The following is a 20,534-nucleotide window of genomic DNA, read 5'->3' as shown; positions in this document are numbered from 1 at the left end:
TCAACAGATGAAAAGAATGTAAAAAAACAAACATTTTTCTTAATGTTCCTTAAGAAAATCCTTAATTTTGGTTGGTTTATGAACTGATGTCACATACTCAACACACTATTTGTTTTTGCTTTGAATGACCACTAGGGGGAAGCAAGACACTGATTCGTTGTAAGCGTTGGCATTGCACATTTAGTCTTATTTTTGTTACACATTTTATAAATTATCAAGGGGGAAATTGAAATATATTTAACAAATCATTACTGATATTCATTTCACTGCTTGGTTAAAATGAAAGTAATTTATCAATCTCACTAAAACTCTAGGCCCGTCAATACACTCTTATTTTAATGTCAAACTGAAAGACTGTTCTATTTGACATTTATCTGTAAAAAATTGCAGTTGGATTTCTCCATGGATTTCATAAAATCGTACAAATGGGTTAATTGAGCTTTTTGAGGTTGGAAATTGCATGTGGCACTCAAGGCTTTTTGTCTTGACATGTATGAATGCTATGTTTCCCTTTCTGCATATTTTAGCCTTACATTTCTCACATCATGACAGTATAAAAACATTTTCTCTTCACTTTGTTTAAATCTTAGAGTTCCTTGTGATTTTACTTGGTTACGTGTACATATAAAATGCTTAATATCATGTTATGCTTTATAACACTTGATGTTCTATATTTCTTAATACAAATAATCAAGCCATGAAAATCTCAGTATCTTTAACCATTCTATATTTATGAGGAAAAGTCCAACATTTTCTTGCATATTCATAAAATTACCATTGGCACTGGCTAGGGGAACATGTTTTCAGATGGAAAGTAGATATGATTCTGAAGTACATATACAGAAAGTAATGGTAGGATACAGAATCATTCTGCACTGAGCATTTAAAAATATATACATAGACACTGGGAACTGTAGCCAGTTTCCTTGTCAGTTAATGTGACATTCATTTAATGCCAATTAAAAAGTTCACTGGAAAAGGATCCAGTGGAAATGGGACATGTGGCTGTTCTGCTTTCATCCTATTAATGCATGCAAAGTTAACATTTGAAGCCAGGTCCTTGGAGGACTCCAAGAACAGACTATTTTTAAGACATGAGATTGATTAGGGGATAAAAACAAGCATAACAATGAAAATGGAAATCAACTCTTTATTGTCATTCATAAAAGATCATAAGTACAATCAAGTCATTGTATGAAATTGAAAACATTAAACATTCTCAGTGGAAGAAAGATTTTGTTTTTTGTTGCTTGCTGTAGATTTGCATAAACATATAGTGTTTCCAGTAACACTCCCCAACCAAACAGACCTGACTACAAAAAAAACTAAACCAACCCGTCAGGGGGACAAAAGAAACAAGAAAGGAAGAATTTGGTCATTCTGCTTGTGAAACGCCTCAGAATGGAAGAGAGGGGCTCGGTTAGCGTCAGCAGACACTGGACAGAAACATGATATTGACAATACAGTGATGGTCCTCTGGATACAGCATCCAACTCAGTGCTACCAGGGTTTACAAACACACAGCCTCACCCTACACTCAGCATGAGCAGACCTGCATAAAAATACGAACCCATATCGGGTTCAGATATATATATCCTTTAGTTACCCAAACTCTTCCTTATAAGTTAACCATGCAAAAACATAAAAAATAAAAAAAAAGTGTGTGCATATATGTACACCACTGTATATGTATCTTCTTTAACAGTACCTTTAATAAATACTGTACTTTTCATATTGTCTAAAGAATTTTTTTTAGGAAGGCTGACAGGCACCATGTGTTCTAACGACAGATTTTGCATGTTCACAAAGATGCAAAGTAGATCAGATTACACATTTACTATTTAAGGCCACAAAGGTTTTGATTTGGAGTTGTAATTCTATCATCTTGATGTTAGAGTACTTCATTTCTCTTCAGAAAATGGTTAAAATCAAATACAAAATGGCAAAGTGATCACAAGCTTTACTCTATACAAAAATCCTCACCGTCATAATTCGTTAATCATGGAACACAATAACTTATTGTCTGTGGGAAAAAATATTTACAGGTTATCATCTTAAGGCAGAGTAGAGGAAAGGCCAGAATTGATTATTAGGATTTTTCTACAGCATTAGAAACCCAAATATTTCCTGGGTTAAATTAACAAGCTATATAAGAGGTTAAGGCCAATCAGAGTCATTCACTATCATCACATTCCTTAAAGCGATATCCCGACGCCATGGAAACGTGGGACGTGCGTGAGTGTGTGTGTGTGCAATGACTGAAATGATTCTCAGAACAAACCAGCCACCCTCAACAGGGCTCCTTGGTACAGCTGATCAGAAGAACATCGAAAATAATATAATCATCCAGTTGAACATCAGCATCATTTGAACAAACATTTCCTGTGAGGCTTTATTTGACATCTTTCAAGTAGTCTTTGTCTTCTAGCTCTTCATAGCTTCTTCATGGTCACATCTCCTGAAAGATTGTTCACTTGATACTTTGCGATTCATTTCCCAAAGTTGGCAAAATCTGCAAAGGCATCTTGTTTAGGCTGTCCCATGGCAGGGTTCATCCCCATTCCAGTACCCATGCTTCCTGGCATCCCCATGGCAGCTGTAGACATACCCATGTTCATATTCATTCCCATCATGCCCTGATTGACTGGCATCCCTCCCATGGGTGGCATGGACATGGCATTAGCTGTCATGCCAGGCTGCATGCCCATGTTCATTCCTCCCATCATGGTGTTGGTGGGCGGTTTGACCATTGTAGTGGCAGCCTGCATGCCCAGGTTCATTCCAGCAAAGCCCTGAGTCATCATATTGACAGGAGTCGGAACTCCTATTGCAGGATACAGAAAAATACAATCCATTAAAATAATCCAAATCTTTTTATTTTAGGTCAATTGTTTTTGGTGTATAAAATGTCAAACTGATTAATTTAAATGTGTTGTGTTTGTTTTTTGTTTTTTAATACACTACCGTTCAAATGTTTTGGAATGGTAAGATTTTTAATTTTTGAAAGAAGTCTCTTATGCTGACAAAGGTTGCATTTATTTGATTTATTTGAATAATAACAATTATTATTATTACCAATGTCGAAAACAGTTCATTTTTTATTTAATATTAATATTACTGCTTAATATTTTTGTAGAAACGGATTTTTGTCAGGATTCTTGAATACAAAGTAAAACAAAACAGCATTTATTTAAAATAGAACATTTTTTTAACATTATAAAATGTATTTACTGTCATTGCTACTATGTATGATTTTTTTTTTATCTTATTTGGAAAAATGTGAACATATTAAATGAAAATGCCGTAAGGTTTCAAACTAACAGCAATGTTCTTGATTCCGATCAAATTTCCTAAATTTCCGTTTTATAGCATAAAGCTTTATTTAGCATTAGCACCTTTTAAAAACTAAAGAGGAAAAATACAAAACAAAAAGAATGAGAAAATAAACATGGCAGATTGCTCTCTTCATCTCATTCAAGTTTTTATACATCATTGCCTTCTCACTTTTTAGAGCTCATTTAATTTACTGAACACCAGATTCAATCCTTTCCCAGACACTCAACATCAGTGTCTATATCAGGGGTGTCCAAACTCAGTCCTGGAGGGCCACTGTCCTGCAGAGTTTAGCTCCAACTTGCATCAACAAACCTGCCTGGAAGTTTCTAGTATGCCTAGTAAGATCACGCCATGATTAGCTGGGTCAGGTCTGTTTCATTTGGGTTGGAGTTGAACTCTGCTGGACAGTGGCCCTTCAGGAGCAGGATTGGCCCAGGTATATATGCTTACCATGCTGCATCATGTTGAGTGTGGGTTGAGAAGGTTTGGGTGGCTGCATGCCAGGGCCAAGGAAGTCCAAGCTTATGTCTACATTAGAGTTGGACCAGGTGGAAGGCACAGACACTTTGGGATTGGGCTTCTGGGCCATCGGTTGCTGGGGCATCAGTGGGCCCCCCATAGTCTGCAGTGGCTGCAAAGACCAAAAAAAAAAGTCAGTCAGTTTTAGGACAAACCATTCATGACAGCACCCATATGATCAAAAACAATGTTTCTTCTGATTTTGTTGAGATAATACTGTTCTGCTGCAATTCAAGCATGGTAATTAAAATTCTCCGATGGCCATGAGTGTTTGCCAATGGCAGAATGACACAAGTCAGAGAAGATGAAAGGCAGTATTAATACTCCAGAACATTGCACTGTGGTCTTTCAGGGTTATCAAGACTCTTGAGCTATACAAGACAGAAATGCTGGTTGAGAGGCATTGTCTTCCCCTAAAATTATTTCAGCATGTTAAAATGCATCTCAAGTCCCTCTAATTATAGGGGGGGGGGGGGGCTTTTTTCTTTAGCCAAACAAAACTTGCCATTTTAAAGTAGGTCAGGCTTTTAGCATGCAAATATTATCTTTGTGCAAGGCTTTTGTTTCAATTTAATGGTTTTCTGACTTAAACTTGTTCCTCCTCATTCTGCCATTCTCTGTGATGGGCGTCCCAAGGGGACCGGGGTTGATGGGTAATGAGGAGGGGGTGGGTGGAAAATTGTGCCGATGCTGCGTGTTAACCCTCGCTCATTTCGCTTTCATGTTGCCTGCTCTCTAAACCGCTGGCTCTGAACCTCGGCCAGAATTGTCTTTTCTTGCGTAAATAGTGTTTAGTGTGCAGTTCCACTTAGATGAGCTGCATTAAGTACTCCACAGATGGGGGATCTGAATGAAAACCACATCTATGTGCAATACAGGCTCTACATCACTAGGTTTCATCTTGATTCTTTGTGCTGTAAACATAACATTGATAAAATGCATAGGTACAGATTTGTAAGTTAGGCTAAAACTATCTATGTGTACAATGACTTTGCCTAATCAAATGTTTTATGGCTTATATGTATTATTTTTGTGGGGTTTTATTAGTCTATTAGAACTGAGGCAATTTTTGTACTCCTAAAATTTGACTAAATAAACTTCCAGTCAATATACACATTTAAAATGTAAACTACATTACAAAATGTAAACTACAAACTACTAACTGTAAGATTTTTTTAATGTTTTGGAAAGAGGTCTCTTCTGCTCACCCAGGCTGCATTTATTTGATCAAAAACAGTACAATTTTAATATATTATTGCAATTTAAAAGAACTGTTTTCTATTAGAATACATTTTTAAATGTTATTCATTCCTGAGATGGCAAAGCTGGATTTTCAGCACCATTCTCCAGTCTTCAGTGTCACATGATCCTACATTCTAATATGCTGATTTGCTGCTCAAGAAACATTTTAATTATTATCAATGTTGAAAACAGCTTAATATTTGTATGGAAACCATGATACATTTTTTCGGGATACTTTTACTGTCACTTATGGTCAATTTAATGCAAAATGATTTATATATCTAACCCCAAACATTTGAACGGTAATGTATATTTTTTCTCTTCTCAGAAAATGAACCAAAAATACTGATGACTCATCTTGAATGTAAGGCCGTAATGTCATTTGTCATCCAATAAAATTAAATCGTAAGTACCACCTGCAACCCAATAGCAAGTAGAAAATCATAGTTTTGTTGATGTAAACTAAAAGCTACTTCCTATTAAAACAATTTGAACAAGCTCAACTGGAGCTTCAATAACAAATAAAAGTGGGAAAGGAAACTGTGCTCTTTAAAGCATTTCATGGAGTCCTGAACTAAAAGATCATGACTGTATGATGTATCAAGTACCCTTTCTTCATATTATATAGATAGATACATTGAGGGAAATCTCAAAGCCAGCAGGCACCTGTGATTTGGACGTTGGCATGCCAATGGTCTGAGAGGTGGTCATGGAGAAGTTCATGCTTTGGGAGGTGCTGAAGTTAGTGGTCTGGGAGGAGCCCATTAGGTCAAAAAGGTCAGATGAGGGTGCCATGGATGCAGGAGCAGGGGCCACCTGCAGACCTGAGAAAAGGTCTATTCCTACAGAGTTGACAGGCTGAGGTGCCGGGACGGCTGGTTGGGCTGCAGGAAAAGCGCTCCAATCACCAAAGTCTCCATTTCCACTAGACGCTGGGGCTGAGGAAACACAAAAGTCTCTGATGAAATGGTGCACAGAGGAGCACAAATATTAAAGAGAGCTCACGTATCACAGGAGGAAGCTGTAATAGTTCTGAAGCTTTTTGATCAAAAGGCAAATTTGTGCCTTAACTGCACTAATCCAAAATATTGCTTCACATCAGGCTTTATCATCTAGCAAATAAAACAGAGGATTTGCATGCAAATGAGCAACACAAAAATATAGAGAAATGTAAGAGAACCAGTAATGAAATGATCAGGGCACTGAAGAAGGATGAATATCAAATGAATCTCAGACTCTCAGTCACTTCAGCTCTGTCCCAGAAATGCAGAGGGTAATGTGTCACACCCAACAAGAGCTGAAATGTGTCTTTGCTCATTAGCTTTTAGCACAGCAGCCCACCATATGGCTGCCTCCTCCTTTCACTATTTAAGAGCTTTCTGCTTGGAGTATTTCATAAACAGGCAGCTGAGGATAGCAAACTCTGGTCCAGTAGAAAAAAAAAACTGCCTTCTGTTATATTCCCAGAACTATATTTAAATAATCATATAAAAAACACACACATATACCTACTTTGTGTCTTTCGAGTTGTACTCCTTTAAGGCTTTCATTTTAACATGCGAGTTTAAGTAGAACAAAAAATAGAGAGACTTACTTTGGCAGAAAAAAAAAAAAACGTTTTCTGTTTGCGTATCTTTTAAAGAGCAATATGGTTACTGTCATGATGGTCGACTAATCAATAACTAAGTTCTACAAATGTATCCAGATTTTCTGGTTACTAGTTCTGATATTATTAGTAAGCGTGCTTTAAATATTGTGCTAGACTGTTTGTACATTAAAACCTTCTCATCCCCTTCAAAGCACTACTGTTAAAGCTATGCACATTCAGACGGATGTCTTTGGACATAGCATATTTTTAAGTTGGAATATCTTAAGTTTAAGAAAGTCTAACTTTTAAAATTAAAAGTATGTCACAAGACCTCAGTGCTCTGTTCCATTCAGTTCCACTATGTCCAGCTGTTTCTGTCTTGTGTAAACTGTCTTCAGAAACATCTTTGATTGGGGTCATGTGAACCCAAAACCTGCTTAATTATAGTTTTCTTGAGACCAATTAACTGACTTGTCATTTAGGAAACACACTGACTAGTCAGTTTTGAAAATACCATTCAAATGTTTGGGGTTGGTATGATTTTTTTTTACGGTTTTGAAAAAAAAAAATATATATATCATGCTCACCAAGGCTGCGTTTATTTGATAAAAAAAAAATACAGTGAAACAATAAACTTGCTAAATATTATTACAATAATAATTTCTAATTTGAATATATTTTAAAATGTAATTTATTCCTGTGATGCAAAGCTGAATTTTCAGCATCATTACTCCAGTTCTTCAGTGTCACATGATCTTTCAGAAATGATTCAAAAGCTGATTTGCTGCTCAATAAATATTTCTTATTATTATCAAAGTTGAAAACAGTTGTGCTGCTTATTATTCTAATGGAAACCATAATCCTTTTTTTGTCAGATTTCTTTGATGTATAGAAAGTTCAAAAGAACAGCATTTATTTGAAATAGAAATCTTTTAAAAAGTTTTTACAGTCACTTTTTATCAATTTAATGAGGACATGCAGAATAAAACTAATGTTTTCCTGACCCAAACTTTTGAACAGTAGTGTAAGTTGTAGTAAGAAGATGTAAAAACAATAAAGAGTTTCAGGTTGAATTTTTGACCTGATAGTGTGTTAAGAGGTTATAGAAATAGAATACCAGGTGATGATGGAAGAGTGGCTGCAGCTGCAATAGAGGAGAAATCAGCAAAACCTCCAATCAGGTCAGATTTTAAACCTAGAATGAAAGAGAGTGGTTCAATTATGACATTCTAGATTTGCAAAACATATCAATTCCTAACTAATTTCCTAAGAAAAAGACAAAAATGGAGAACATACAAATAAGAAACATCTGTTGACGTCTGTAATGGACATACACACTCTGTGTGTGTAACTCACGTTACATTCCAGCAGCCTGTGGCTGGAGTTATGTAGAGGAGGAAAGATGCAGCTGTTTGAATGGTGGAGGAGGGAGCAGGACAGTTAGGAGGAGAGCTAAACATCTGCTCAGCACTACACACCCACCAGGGACCGCTTTGACATCTGGCCACAGTGACTAAATGCTTCAGCAGGCAGCAGGAGCGCAGGAGAGTGCATATGCTAAACTTCACTGTGCACCCCTTCTTTTCAGTGGGATACATCCACGCTGCCAAACTAATGGCATAACGCTTCTTGCTACTTTCACTTATCTCCTCATCCATTCTTCATGAACATCAACTACAGCTTGCACGACTACTAGGCTTTCTATGATAGTCGGTGTTACCGGTGTTCAGAAGCAACACCAGCTACATCACTTGATTCGATTTTTTAAAAATATATATATATAAAATCAAATCGATGGTGGGGGGCGGTGCCACGGTGGGCAAGTGATGTAGCCGGTGTTGCTTCTGAACACCGGTAACACCGACTATCGTAGAAAGTCTAGTAGTCGTGCAAGCTGTAGTTGATGTTCATGAAGAATGGATGAGGAGATAAGTGAAAGTAGCAAGAAGCGTTATGCCATTAGTTTGGCAGCGTGGATGTTTATATATATATATATTAGGGGTGGAACGGTACATGTATTCGTACCGAACCGAAACGGTACGGGCGTCACGGTTCGGTGCACGAATTTACACGGAGAATACACGGTATAAAAATAAACAAAACTCGCGTGAAAATTAATTAATGCAATGCGGAACTACTGTTAGATACGCGGGTTCTTTAGGGACACATAATCTGTACCATCGGCTTAGCTCTGAACGCGCGTTCACTTCAAACGTTGGCTTTATACGCGCGTCCTATTCGCTTTGGACTAGCGTCGAACTAGACGCGATAGACGCGAATTTAACGCTCTATTCGCGTTTGGTGTGACCGCATAATGAACAGGCTGCGATGTCAAGATTGCAATGCTGGAGTGTGTGTGTGTGTGTGTGAGAGAAGAGGCGCGGCCGCGATCGAACAGTGGAAACATAAAAAACATACTCCGTCATTTTGTTCATACAGATCATTAAATCTGCAAAGTGTTTACTTATATTTGTATACACTCGCAATAAAACACAACATTGTGCTTTTGTCACACTGTAAACTCTTGTCAAACTGTAACTGTAACCTACAACTGTCACCCAACCAAAATCTCTCTCTCTCTCACACACACACACACACACACACACACACACACTGTTTTAAAAGCAAAACATATTTATCCAACTCCATTTCAAAACAGTGTGTGAGTCCCATCATCTTTTAGACATTCATCATATTGCATTGGTTTTCATTTCTTGTCCTCGGAGCACTAATCTTACACATTCTACATTGATTAAAAAAGAAAATCGAATGCGTTTTTAATGGTAGTATTATTTTATACAGAAATCAATTATTTATAATTCAGATGAGAATAATGTTACATTGTTAATTAATAATGTTAATTAAAATTAAGGAAAACAAATATATTTATCTGAAATATAGCAAATTAGTTTTAAATTAATTCAGGTACAATTACCAAACATATCGCAAGGTCTTTTTGTCTTTTTATTAATTTAATTAATAAACGAATTATATAAAACTATTGTCAGTGCACTACGAATAAACTGGTTCTATGCCTTTATTAAAGGTGCTCTAAGCGATGTCATGTGTTTTTTAGGCCAAAACATTTTTTGTCACATACAGCAAACATCTCCTCACTATCCGCTGGCTGCCTGTCCCCTGAACACACTGTAAAGAAACGCGATCTCTGTAGACAGCCCATGCTTCACAAACAGCACCAAAAACAAACTGCAGCGACCCGCTCCCCAAAACATAAACTGTTCCAGCCAATGACCGACAAGAAGGGTTTGGGGGTGTGGTTTGGGGGGTTAGTGTGCGGATGAGGAGGAGGGAGGGTCTAGCTAGCCTCCGTTTTGTTTGACAATAGTTCGAACGTCAACAAGAAGTGACGTCACCCAGGATCGCTTAGAGAACCTTTAATAAAACTTATTTAAAAAATACAATGCCTTCTGCATTTTTGTTTTGCTTTTCCCTCCATTGTACCGAAATCGTACCGAACCGGGATGTCTGAACCGAGGTATGAACCGAACCGTGACTTCTGTGTACCGTTCCACCCCTAATATATATATATATATATATATATATATAAAAATATTTTAGTTCAGTTAGAGAACAGACACTATTAAACTGAACATGTCTGCTTAGTAAATAGTGAGCCGAACGAGAATCGCAGCACAGATCAGTAGCAGGAGTCAGATTTCAATCATCACAAGAATGAGGAGCTGACTAACAAGGTGATTGCGGAATATTTGGTGTCAAAGCGAAACGTAAAGCGAATTTGTATTTGGACTGTTTTGTTGTTGTGTTTTTCATTAAAGGGTAACTAAACCCCTTGTCAGAGCCTGACTCCACCCACTGGTAATATTTGAAAAATGCTGGAAAAGTAGGCAGAGGCCAGCGGAGGGGGGCGTGCACCTGAGACACGTCTCTCTCTGTAGGCAAGGGCGTGGTTAGCTGGTACCCTCTTACGTCACAGGGCACCACAACTTCCAATAGGAAAATTCAACTGCACAACTAGCCACCGTTCAACCTGAAGAGGGCAGCACTCAGACGTTTTTACACCATATATTGTAGAATAAAAACACTTTATACCCAAATGTCAAAAAAATTATGAACCCTACAATGAACAGCATTAATAACCCCAGTCTTACAGATCATTAGCTAAAAAAAGTTGTTTTAGGGTTTAGTTACCCTTTAAGAATAATAGGCTAATGAACTAACCATTCAAGCAATCCACCTCGAATTGGCTCTAATTTGAAAACGAAACTAATGCGCACAGCTGCACGTGTCCACGGGTGCAGAGCAAGCAGAACAGGGAAAGTGGTTTCAGTTCATTCCTATGGAAAAATGCTTGCTCTATTCTAGGGATGAGTCACGATTTTCGATTATATTCGATTAGTTGATTTTATTATAGAATATCGAATAGGTTGTGTCGATTCTGATGCGGTGGTGACACGTTCATGTGGCGAGATGCCAATAACGCATCTAAAAGCTGTCAATCAAGTCTCAGACAACAGAAGAAGATACACATTGTCTCACACCAGAGCATGTGAGCGGAGTGGTAATATTTCCTCCAGAGTGGAGAGCATCTTTATGAAGACTCAGCGCTGCTCGCTCAGAATGCCCTTTGTGACATGCTGGTTAGAAAATATGTGAAATAAGTAGTCTAGGGCTGCCCGTGCAGACTAAAGTTTTTTTCTAGTCGACTAGTAGTTTATTAAAGCCATTAGTCTAATCGCATATTTATATTAATTTAATTACTTAAATATATATGGGAGAGAATATAAACCATAATGAGCGTTTTTGTAATATATGCTATTCCGTATCTCAAGTGCACACATAAAGCTTGCCACAAAGAACCGGCAAAAGTAATGATTATGCATGATTGTTTATTAATAAACTAGTATTTTCTGTGTCAGTGTCGGCTGCAAAGATAAAGTTGACGATGCTGACGATCTCATCTTCGCAGCAGTGAACGCGCCTATAGAGAGAAAATGCCCACTTCGTACAAATTAGCCTACATAAGCAGAGAGTAGCCCATTTCTTTTTGTTTTGAATTGTGTTGTTTAAAAGTAGACATTTCAAGCTTTACATAGATATATTTCTCAGGTCTGTGAGGCAAGTAGCCTATACGCTGAGTTTCGGTTCATTTATGAGACGAGCTCCAGTTCACGCGCCAGTGCCTCCATGTCCTGATATTGTCTGCTATATTTGCTTCTTATTTATTCAATCCAGGCAATTGGTTGATGAAACAACGATTAAAATTAAGATACAATTTATGCAAAACGAAATTCACTTTAAAGAAAGGCTTTATACAAAACAAAACTTAATTTAGTGGTCAAAATCATGTCTGACCCACTCCAAATGTCTCCCGATATATTGGGCATCTTATGATCCTATCTTACTCATCTCATGCGGTTCCCTTTTCATATAATCAACATAGATGAAATAAAAAAATAAAAAAACATTATATTATTTAAACATGAATATGAAACGTATGTTTAAGTTTTTTAAGTTATATTTAAGCGTCACACCTCTCCGCTTTGCTCACATGCTCTGGTGTACCCTATACATGCATGTGTGCGTGCATGTGGGGGACGGGTGCGATTTTCGAATAATAATCGAATAATACCCAGCGATCTTCGAATATTATTTTTGCTTGAAATGCATTTTAGTGTCGTTTACAAATTAGCGCCAATTCGGGGCGGATTGCTTTATTGGTTAGTTCATTAGCTTATTATTTTTAAAGAAAAACACAACAACAAAACAGTGCTCCTCCGCACCATAATGAAAACCCGTGCGGACGCGCTCATTTTACGTTTGCCTTTAAATTAGCGATTTAAAAAAAACACCGGTAGGTGTTGTCACACGTCGATTAACCGGTGGGAAAATATCCTCACCGTCACATCCCTAACGACTACTCATTATTAGTATTAATACAGAAAAGTAGTTTGACAAATGTTTACCTTATGCAAATGACTCATAATCTGCATGAGCATTCTTCCATTCATGAAAAGTTAAATTATGTGTTGTATGATAGTTCAAGATTCATGCTGCTTGCTAATATTGCAAAAACAGTCATGTCCTGCTTGCTTGTAGTTTCTGTCAGGTCTTTTATGGCGATAATTGAGCATACATTCAAGATGGTTTGAAATGTTTTGTCTTGAACACAGACCACCTCAGATGTCAGCAGCATTGGTGTGGTCTGCTTAAAACATGTTTTGTGAACATAAAGGTAGTGCTGAACCACAAAGCAAATAAATGAGAATTAAAAAAATCTAAAATATTTTCCTCTGCCAAAACCCAAAGATGTTACTACTGTCACCTTTGGAGGCTGGTTGAGCAGGTACAGGATCTGCCGAGAACAAGTCCACCAGACCAGAACTGGGCTGGTTCACTGCTGATGTGGTCTACAGCAACAAAGAGAGGACAAACTGAAAACACTCTTAACCACTCTTATCTACCACAAGATGTCAGTGTAGAGTACGTTTTTTTTAAATACAAGTTTAACATTTAATTTTTGTGCTATTTACTAACAAACCTCTTGTTGAAGTTGCATATTTGACTAGTCCAAGTGCCTGAGAAGTTTAATTATACAGAAAAAGACTAGTGCTAGTAGCTATTGTTTCATTGTAGTGTTTCTCTACCTGGCTTGTGTTTGAGTCGGTGGAGGGTTTATCGCCAGTGTAACGCGCAGCTGCTCCCAGGTCTATCGTTTTGGATGGAACACCTCTCTTACGAGTGGCAGTGGTCTCCGTGGCCTGGACGATCTGGACGCTTTTTGTTGTCACCGTCTCTTCATCTTTAAATTCGGATTTCCCCGTCTGCCCGTTTCCCGTTCCCCGACGGTCCTCATCTGCCTCACTATACAGAGGAGATAAAGCATACGCTTGTGTAAGATTACAAACAAAATGCTTTCTTTCTTTGAGAACAAGTAGACATAACACAATCAGTCCAGACACAATCAGTACAAAATGTTATAAACAGCTGTCAACATTTTGTTCATTTAATTAGTTATAACATTTATGCTATTTGTCTTTCAAAAAAAGAGAAAAGGTGTTTCCAGGTGATCTGAGACAGGAAGGTGAGACGGCCTGGGGGTCCTGACCTGAATCTGTCAGGCGAGTCATCCCTGTCTTTTTTGCGGAACATGTTGATTGTGTCATCAATGGTGCTTCCAATCTTATCGCTGATCTCTCCCAGTTTCTCACTGAAAGGGAAAGCCCCCTTGCTTTTGTCCCAGTCTTCATCCCATTTCGAGTGTGATTCTCTGAAATCAAACCTGTCCTCCGCTGCAGAATGCATAAACAGGATAGCAGTGTGTTATGCTATATACACATATCATAAAGTCAAGCTTCATTTAGAATTAATATATGACAATAAGGAATAAAAGGCTGAATCTCACGTCTGGGTCGCATTTCACCCAAGCTCACTGTTTTCTTTTGAGGTTGTTTGTAATCATTTCCATTATTCTAAATGGTGATTCTTATTAGAATTTAATTACTTAATAAGCATAAATGAAAGGCAATACAATAAATATTACCAAGTTATAATAAATACTTAATTTAATTAATATACTTAATTATTAATATTTTTTGTTTTTGTTAATTGTACTTTTTATGAAGGGGGTGCTTAATTGTCATGAAAATAGTGCAAAAATGCAGGCTTAATGTTGTTATGCAAAATAACTTTATATTAAAAAATATTATTTAATTTAGTTTTTTTCAGGGGGTGGGGTGAAATATGACCAGGTATAAGATTCACACACAAACACTTGATGTCAATCAATGTAAAGACAAGTGAGATGAGGCTGTAAAGCTTCATCTTAGGTATATTCTGTGACTGTACTGTGGTTACATTACTGGATAAATTTGCAAGCCACCATCTCAAAATCACATTAAAAGACATATATATAAAGTTTCATTCAACTTTAAAAGGACTGTCAAACTAAAACAAGATATCAAATTAAATCTGAAACAGCCATTACAAATCATTGCATTGCATTTTTTCCTTCCCAATCAAGGAACTCAAAACTATAATTTATGCTGTCATGTGAAAAAGCAGCTATGCCTGGTATCAAAATAAAGCTAAAGTACAGTTCACTCATCTGGCAATGCAAACCCTTTAAGGATAATAACAGTGGAGAGGAGACAGGGGACATCCTTGTTTTTAGATAGTCCCTTTTAGATAAATTCCTTATGATAAATGTGTTTGCTGTGTGGTATAAAACACCTTAGTATACATGATGGGGAGGACAGTGTATGTGTGTGTGTGCATGTATAAGACCTAGAAAAGGAAGTTAGGGACTTACAGTATCTGAAACCCGACATACTGTCAGAAGACACGCCTATATACTTGTCCCTGTTCTTCTTGGCTTTCTTCCTCTCTTCTCTCAATCTGTCATCATCCTGGACAAACTCTAGCATCTCCTTTACCTTCTGACGCACATTGACACCCTGGTCTTTGCCATTCTCATCTGAAACACAAAGCCCATTCATCCATCACTTTGCAATATCTTTGAGACATCAAACAGTGTACATGGAAGATGAAAAATTATATAAGCTCTTGCCTTTGTGCAGTTCACTCACCTACACAATGATAGCTTTCAATTGAACGCAAGTCATACAGGTGCTCTCTTGCACTCGTGACCACCCGTTCAGATCCATTTCTAATCAGGTACGCCAGCAGCAGTAAAGACTGAGGTAGAAAGGACAGTAAAGTTCAGGACCGATTACAGCAAAACAAAAACTCCTGTTTCGTCATCAGTAAAGCATACCTTGTAAACTCTTCTCCAGTTTTTCTTGTTGTCTTTCAGCATTCTAGTCCACAGCATATTCATTACCTCAGGAAACTGCTCGTACATGAACGTAGCCCTGAATTGAAACCGAAGATAGGCAAAGCTTAGCTTACCACTCTCCATATCATAAATATGTGTAACTGTTGACAGGTTCAGAGTCAAGATAAAGTTCACAGAAAACATGCAGAGAAGTCACAAGTAAACCATCAAAAAACCCCACTTGCCTGGCGATCTCCCCCATTAACTGTCCAGAGGGTCCCCATGGGTCGTCATTGGTGGCTTCTCGAACTTTAGACTCAGTTTCAGTATAGTTCATCACAACATTGGTTCTGTGAGAAAGAGATTAAAACAAAAAAAGCCTTTCAGTAAAGTCTTTATTCAGAGTGATTGTGTGATAATCTGCAGGAAAGAACTATTCAGCAAAGGCAAAATATTACTACTTGAAAGGCAGAAAGGCATAAAAACAACATTTTGATAAATCAGTTGTAAAAATTAAGTGGATTGTGAGACTGAGCAGACTGTTGCACATGTGCCTTCATTATTTAATCATCTGCATTAGGTGATATTTGTTATAGGCACTTTAAATGGATGTCCATAAAGTTGATTCTGTTTCACATCAGTTTAACCTTAGTTGAACAAGATGGAAATGATATAATTAAAGGGGATGTCTAATGCTATTTCATGCATTCTGACTTATTTACACTGTTAAATAGTTGGATTATCATGCTAAACATGGCCAAAGTTTAAAAAAACAAGTTTCTTCAGGGTACGTATAGGTTTCAGAAAGTTTTTTTCAAGTATGGCCCTGTATGACGTAATAAAGGGCGGAATTCCTTGTATGGGCACTTCTGCAGGAAGAGCGGGCACACACACATCAAACAGAGCGAGAGCAAGAGCAACCCCCATCAACGTGCTTCGTTCAAGTTACGAAAGTTGTTTAAGTTATGAATTGTTTATTGTTTAATCAATAGTGATTATAAAGAAACAGAAAAACACCACCCTACTCAAACTATATATATATAGTGAATAACCATTTTAAAAATCCCCAATGGTTGCATAACTGGTTCCAGTGAAAACTTTTTATTGCCTATTAAAAAAGGAACAAAACAGTTAGGACAGTTATTCAAATAATCAAATCTCAGACCACACCTTCATTCGAATACCAGATGGCGGTAAGCAGCAAAGCAGGGCACCAAAAGCTCTTATTATGTGAAACCAGTTTAGCACTAGAGGGACATTACCAGAGTAAAGAGTGGTTATACAAGACACACGAGATCTCAGTATATGGGTGGGGTGTAGGACAGGCTCTCTGAGAATAGAGGGTGGATCAAATAAAAGCACCATGAGGTCCTCAATCTTTCCTACTCCTAGATTTTTTGTGGTTTTAATAAAGACCACATCTAGAAAATGTCTGTCTCAGTTTACAGCCTATTGAAAAAATACCTGTGTATTGTCTTGCTCAATGGAAGAGTAAACTGCAAAAATAAAATAAAAACACTTTTCTCCTTGTTTATTCAAGGTTTAATCACACTCAATTACACAATCACCTAGACAAAGATAAAATCAAAATGACCAAAGAAAAGGTCAAACAGATAAATACTGTAAGTAACTTTGGCATAGTTTGAGTTGACAAAAAAGAGGTCAAGACATCCGTTTGCTTATGCTTGCAGGGTGCAATCATTTACTCCTCCTGAAAAATTTGGGGAAAACAAGAGTGTCTTAATTCTTCAAAAACACACCAAACCGGTCAGCTGCATTAACTGGTTTCACAGCTTGAGGACAATGCTTTAATTTTTATTTCAGGTACTGAAATTCTTTCCACAATTATTTGATCCCTGTGGTAAGAATACTAAAAATATTTGTATACTAAAAATACAAAAAAAATACTAAAGCACTGAAGTCTTCCTGTGTCATCTCAGAACTTGCACACCATTTTGGAACAAGCCAGCATGAAGCTAAATTCCCCACACTTCGTCAGTCCACCCATGGCTACACTTGGCAAATCGTCTGTAAAAAGATCATACTGTTGGAGATGACAGACTGATTTTGGAGGCAACAGCTTGCTACATTGTTTTCAAAGTTGCTCTGTAAAAACAGGAAATGACAATGTTTTTTTGGGGGGTTAGGCTATTTTGCAGGTCATGATGAGTGATGGTATTGATACTTTCTTAATATTCAGTGTCATCCAGCATATAAGATATAAGCTTTTTGCTTCTCCAATAATTAATTGTAGTCTCTATTCTCTAAAAGAAATGTACCAGGGACCCAGACACCCAAACGTTTATGCAAACTCATATTTGTGAATTAAAGCCTTCCCTTCAGTAACCGTTTTTCTGTACCGTCAAGGATAAAAAAAAAACTCAGATTGAGAGTTGCACAATAACCTCTTTAATGATCATTATACTGTACGTCATTCTTGAAGCTAAACTCATTCTCACCAAGTTTCTGTTGAATAAAAGTTGTAAAAGCCACTTTGGTTCTTCAATCGCATGAGTAAACAGACAGCCCAACTCTGAGACAAACATTAAGTCTACGAAATGTAGTCTGTGACTATGACCAGCAGTTCATTTTATGAAGGGGATTTGATTTGTCATTGACCATGGCACTTCTCAAGACAAACATCATTTTGAATAGCTGTACTTGCCTTTTGATCAACCACGTAAACTATTCATAAGACAGCAGTTGTGTCTGTGTGCAAGACTTTAACCTTTAAATGGTTTCTGAGATAGTGAGTGGGCCTAATTTCTGAGGAAAAAATTCTTGAAAATGGAATATTGGAGTACTCTGAAAAATGATTTAACTGTGCACATCATTATTTTATTTTAATTCACGTGCCCTCATAATCTTTAATCAAAATAATGTCCCCTCCCTCTTGCCATCTCTTCTCTTCTCTGATGATGCGTTTACTGGCATGTGGGCAGGACAACCTGTCACTCACATTAGATCACAGCAATAGCAAACCACAAACATCCAATCAATTCCCAAATGGACAAAAAACAAGTTCTGCCCTAAAATATTTCTTCTCCGTGAAGCTAATTCACTTGGATATGCGTCTCAATAGGGAAGAAAAAACTATCGCAACTTCTGTTTCATGAAAGGGGGTTCCAGCAAATACTTAGGTCAAGTAGTGACTTAGTATAAAAAGTGGCATCAGCCTACAATTTTTATGTAAAGGCAAACATGACAGCATGTCTTAGTACTGGACTAAACCACTGAAATTGCAGAATGCCACTAACCTCAAAGTAGCCTAAATGTTTATCTTTTAAATGTTATTTTCATGGGACAAACAAACTGTAAAATCAAAAATAAACGCATTATATTTTTTTAACAGAAACATACTTATTTTGTTGGAAATTTTTTCTTAAAAAAAAAAAAATACAGTTCCTGTCCTTTAAATGGTTAAAATACAAGTTTCAGTCTAACTTCAGGAGTTTCCATGAAACTCATTGGCTCCAAAATAGCAGCTAGGCATCCATCTTTATACTAAACGTTACAGCCTTTCTAACAGGATTACAACCAGAAAGTGAAGTGTAAACAGTTTGACAATTAATCAGCCACGAACACCACACAAATATGGCCAATTATTCGCTTTTCATATCAGGCTAACTGATTAGCTTGAACAATGCCTGAAAATAGCTGTCAAATATGAAACCTATGGTCACTCTAATGAAAGTAAAACGTGTGCACTTTTAAATAATTTTCTCATTTTATAATGTTAACAGACGACACGCTAGTTTGGTGTGAAAAGCACTATTAAACACAAGCACCGTGTTTTGACAGCCAACACAAGTTTAGCAACTGTCATAAAATTAGCCACTGAGTTCAAGAAACGAAGTTTGAGGGAATCGTTTGTCTTGTAAACAAAACTAAGCCGTGATGAACAAGTGAAAACGTCTGATAAAGTATAGTAACCGACTGGAAAACGACTGTTCTATATACACTGTCGACTTTTAAGGGGACAACAAAGCTGTAGTTAGCTACTGTGCTAGCTCCTGTCTCGAGAGTGTGTGACGTCAATGAGTGCGTACGTGTCTCATTTTCAACAGGTAGGCGACAAGACACCAAAATACTTATGAAAACATTCACAATACTTACGCTTTATCAACCAGCTCCCTCACTTTCCACATATTCAACATCTTGGCTGTGTTGTTGTGTCTTTCGGTCGCAAAAAAAGGTGTTCCAGCCCTTGAAATCCGCTGGTCGCGCCAGTCGAGCTGTCACGACAGCCAAAGCATGAACTCTAAAGTTCCGCTGCTTCAGGCAGCGATGAAGGAGCGCAGGCCAGACAGGTTACTACGGAAATGCTCCGTCAACTACGGAAATTTCGTAGGCTGCTTCAGCACAACACTACATCCTTGATGAGGATATGACACATAAACCACCACCTTCCAGAAGAGGTCAGTGAATACCGGTAAGTATAAAGTTTTAAATTATAAATAAGCCATAAATGTTCTTCAAAATATGTTTGTTTGTTTAGTGTAGGGAACAACATGAGTAAATGATGACTGAATTTTAATTTGTGGGTGAATTTTGGGGTGCCTATTCACTACCCCTTTCAGTTCAGAATTAAATTGGGAAAATTACTTGCGATTCAGTTCTCAAATGTGAATTGAATAGGCCTACCAAAGCAGAATTGCAATTTTAATGTGAATTTGGAAGAATTAAAAGAGTTGTCAAGTTGTCACAATGTCATGAAACATGTCATAAATGAATCATACATGTATATAAATGACAATGTTCGTTGTAACATTTTTGCTGATTTATGTATTGTTTTATGTGTCATTTAAATTAGCCTACTCTGAAAAGCCTATAAAAGGCTTTAACAATCCACTATTGGAGCACAGAATAAGGTGTGCTCAATGAGCACTATCTTTTTTTCCCCTATTGGTAATAAGACTGTTGAAATGCTGAAAATAGTTTTGGAGCCAAGACTTTATGTAGGCTACCTAAACTTAATAAACAACACTGTATACATTATAATACAAAAAAAAATGTTCAAGTGTATGTATGAAAATAAGTTCTCTTTTGAAATTATATAAAATGTAGACAAGTTCAATGTATACTATATGGCAC

General features: G+C 37.2%; 1 protein-coding gene across 1 annotated transcript; it reads right to left on the bottom strand.

The window, feature by feature from the left end:
* Positions 1-1,138: 1,138 nt before the first annotated feature.
* Positions 1,139-19,744, bottom strand: clint1a (clathrin interactor 1a). The gene is made up of 12 exons (XM_056261820.1): positions 19,557-19,744; positions 15,686-15,790; positions 15,441-15,537; positions 15,253-15,361; positions 14,976-15,140; positions 13,773-13,956; positions 13,312-13,528; positions 12,990-13,074; positions 7,803-7,880; positions 5,764-6,035; positions 3,787-3,967; positions 1,139-2,824 (listed from the first exon to the last, which is right to left on the bottom strand). The coding sequence occupies exons 1-12, from the start codon at positions 19,595-19,597 to the stop codon at positions 2,490-2,492; spliced, it is 1,869 nt and encodes a 622-aa protein (XP_056117795.1). The 5' UTR covers positions 19,598-19,744; the 3' UTR covers positions 1,139-2,489.
* Positions 19,745-20,534: the final 790 nt, after the last annotated feature.

This window comes from Rhinichthys klamathensis, unplaced genomic scaffold (assembly GCF_029890125.1).
Source record: "Rhinichthys klamathensis goyatoka isolate OS25496 unplaced genomic scaffold, OSU_Roscu_1.1 h1tg000186l_1, whole genome shotgun sequence".
Lineage (NCBI taxonomy): Eukaryota > Metazoa > Chordata > Actinopteri > Cypriniformes > Leuciscidae > Rhinichthys > Rhinichthys klamathensis.
The sequence above is the reverse complement of the archived record's forward strand: the minus strand, read 5'-3'. Positions and strand labels throughout refer to the sequence as shown.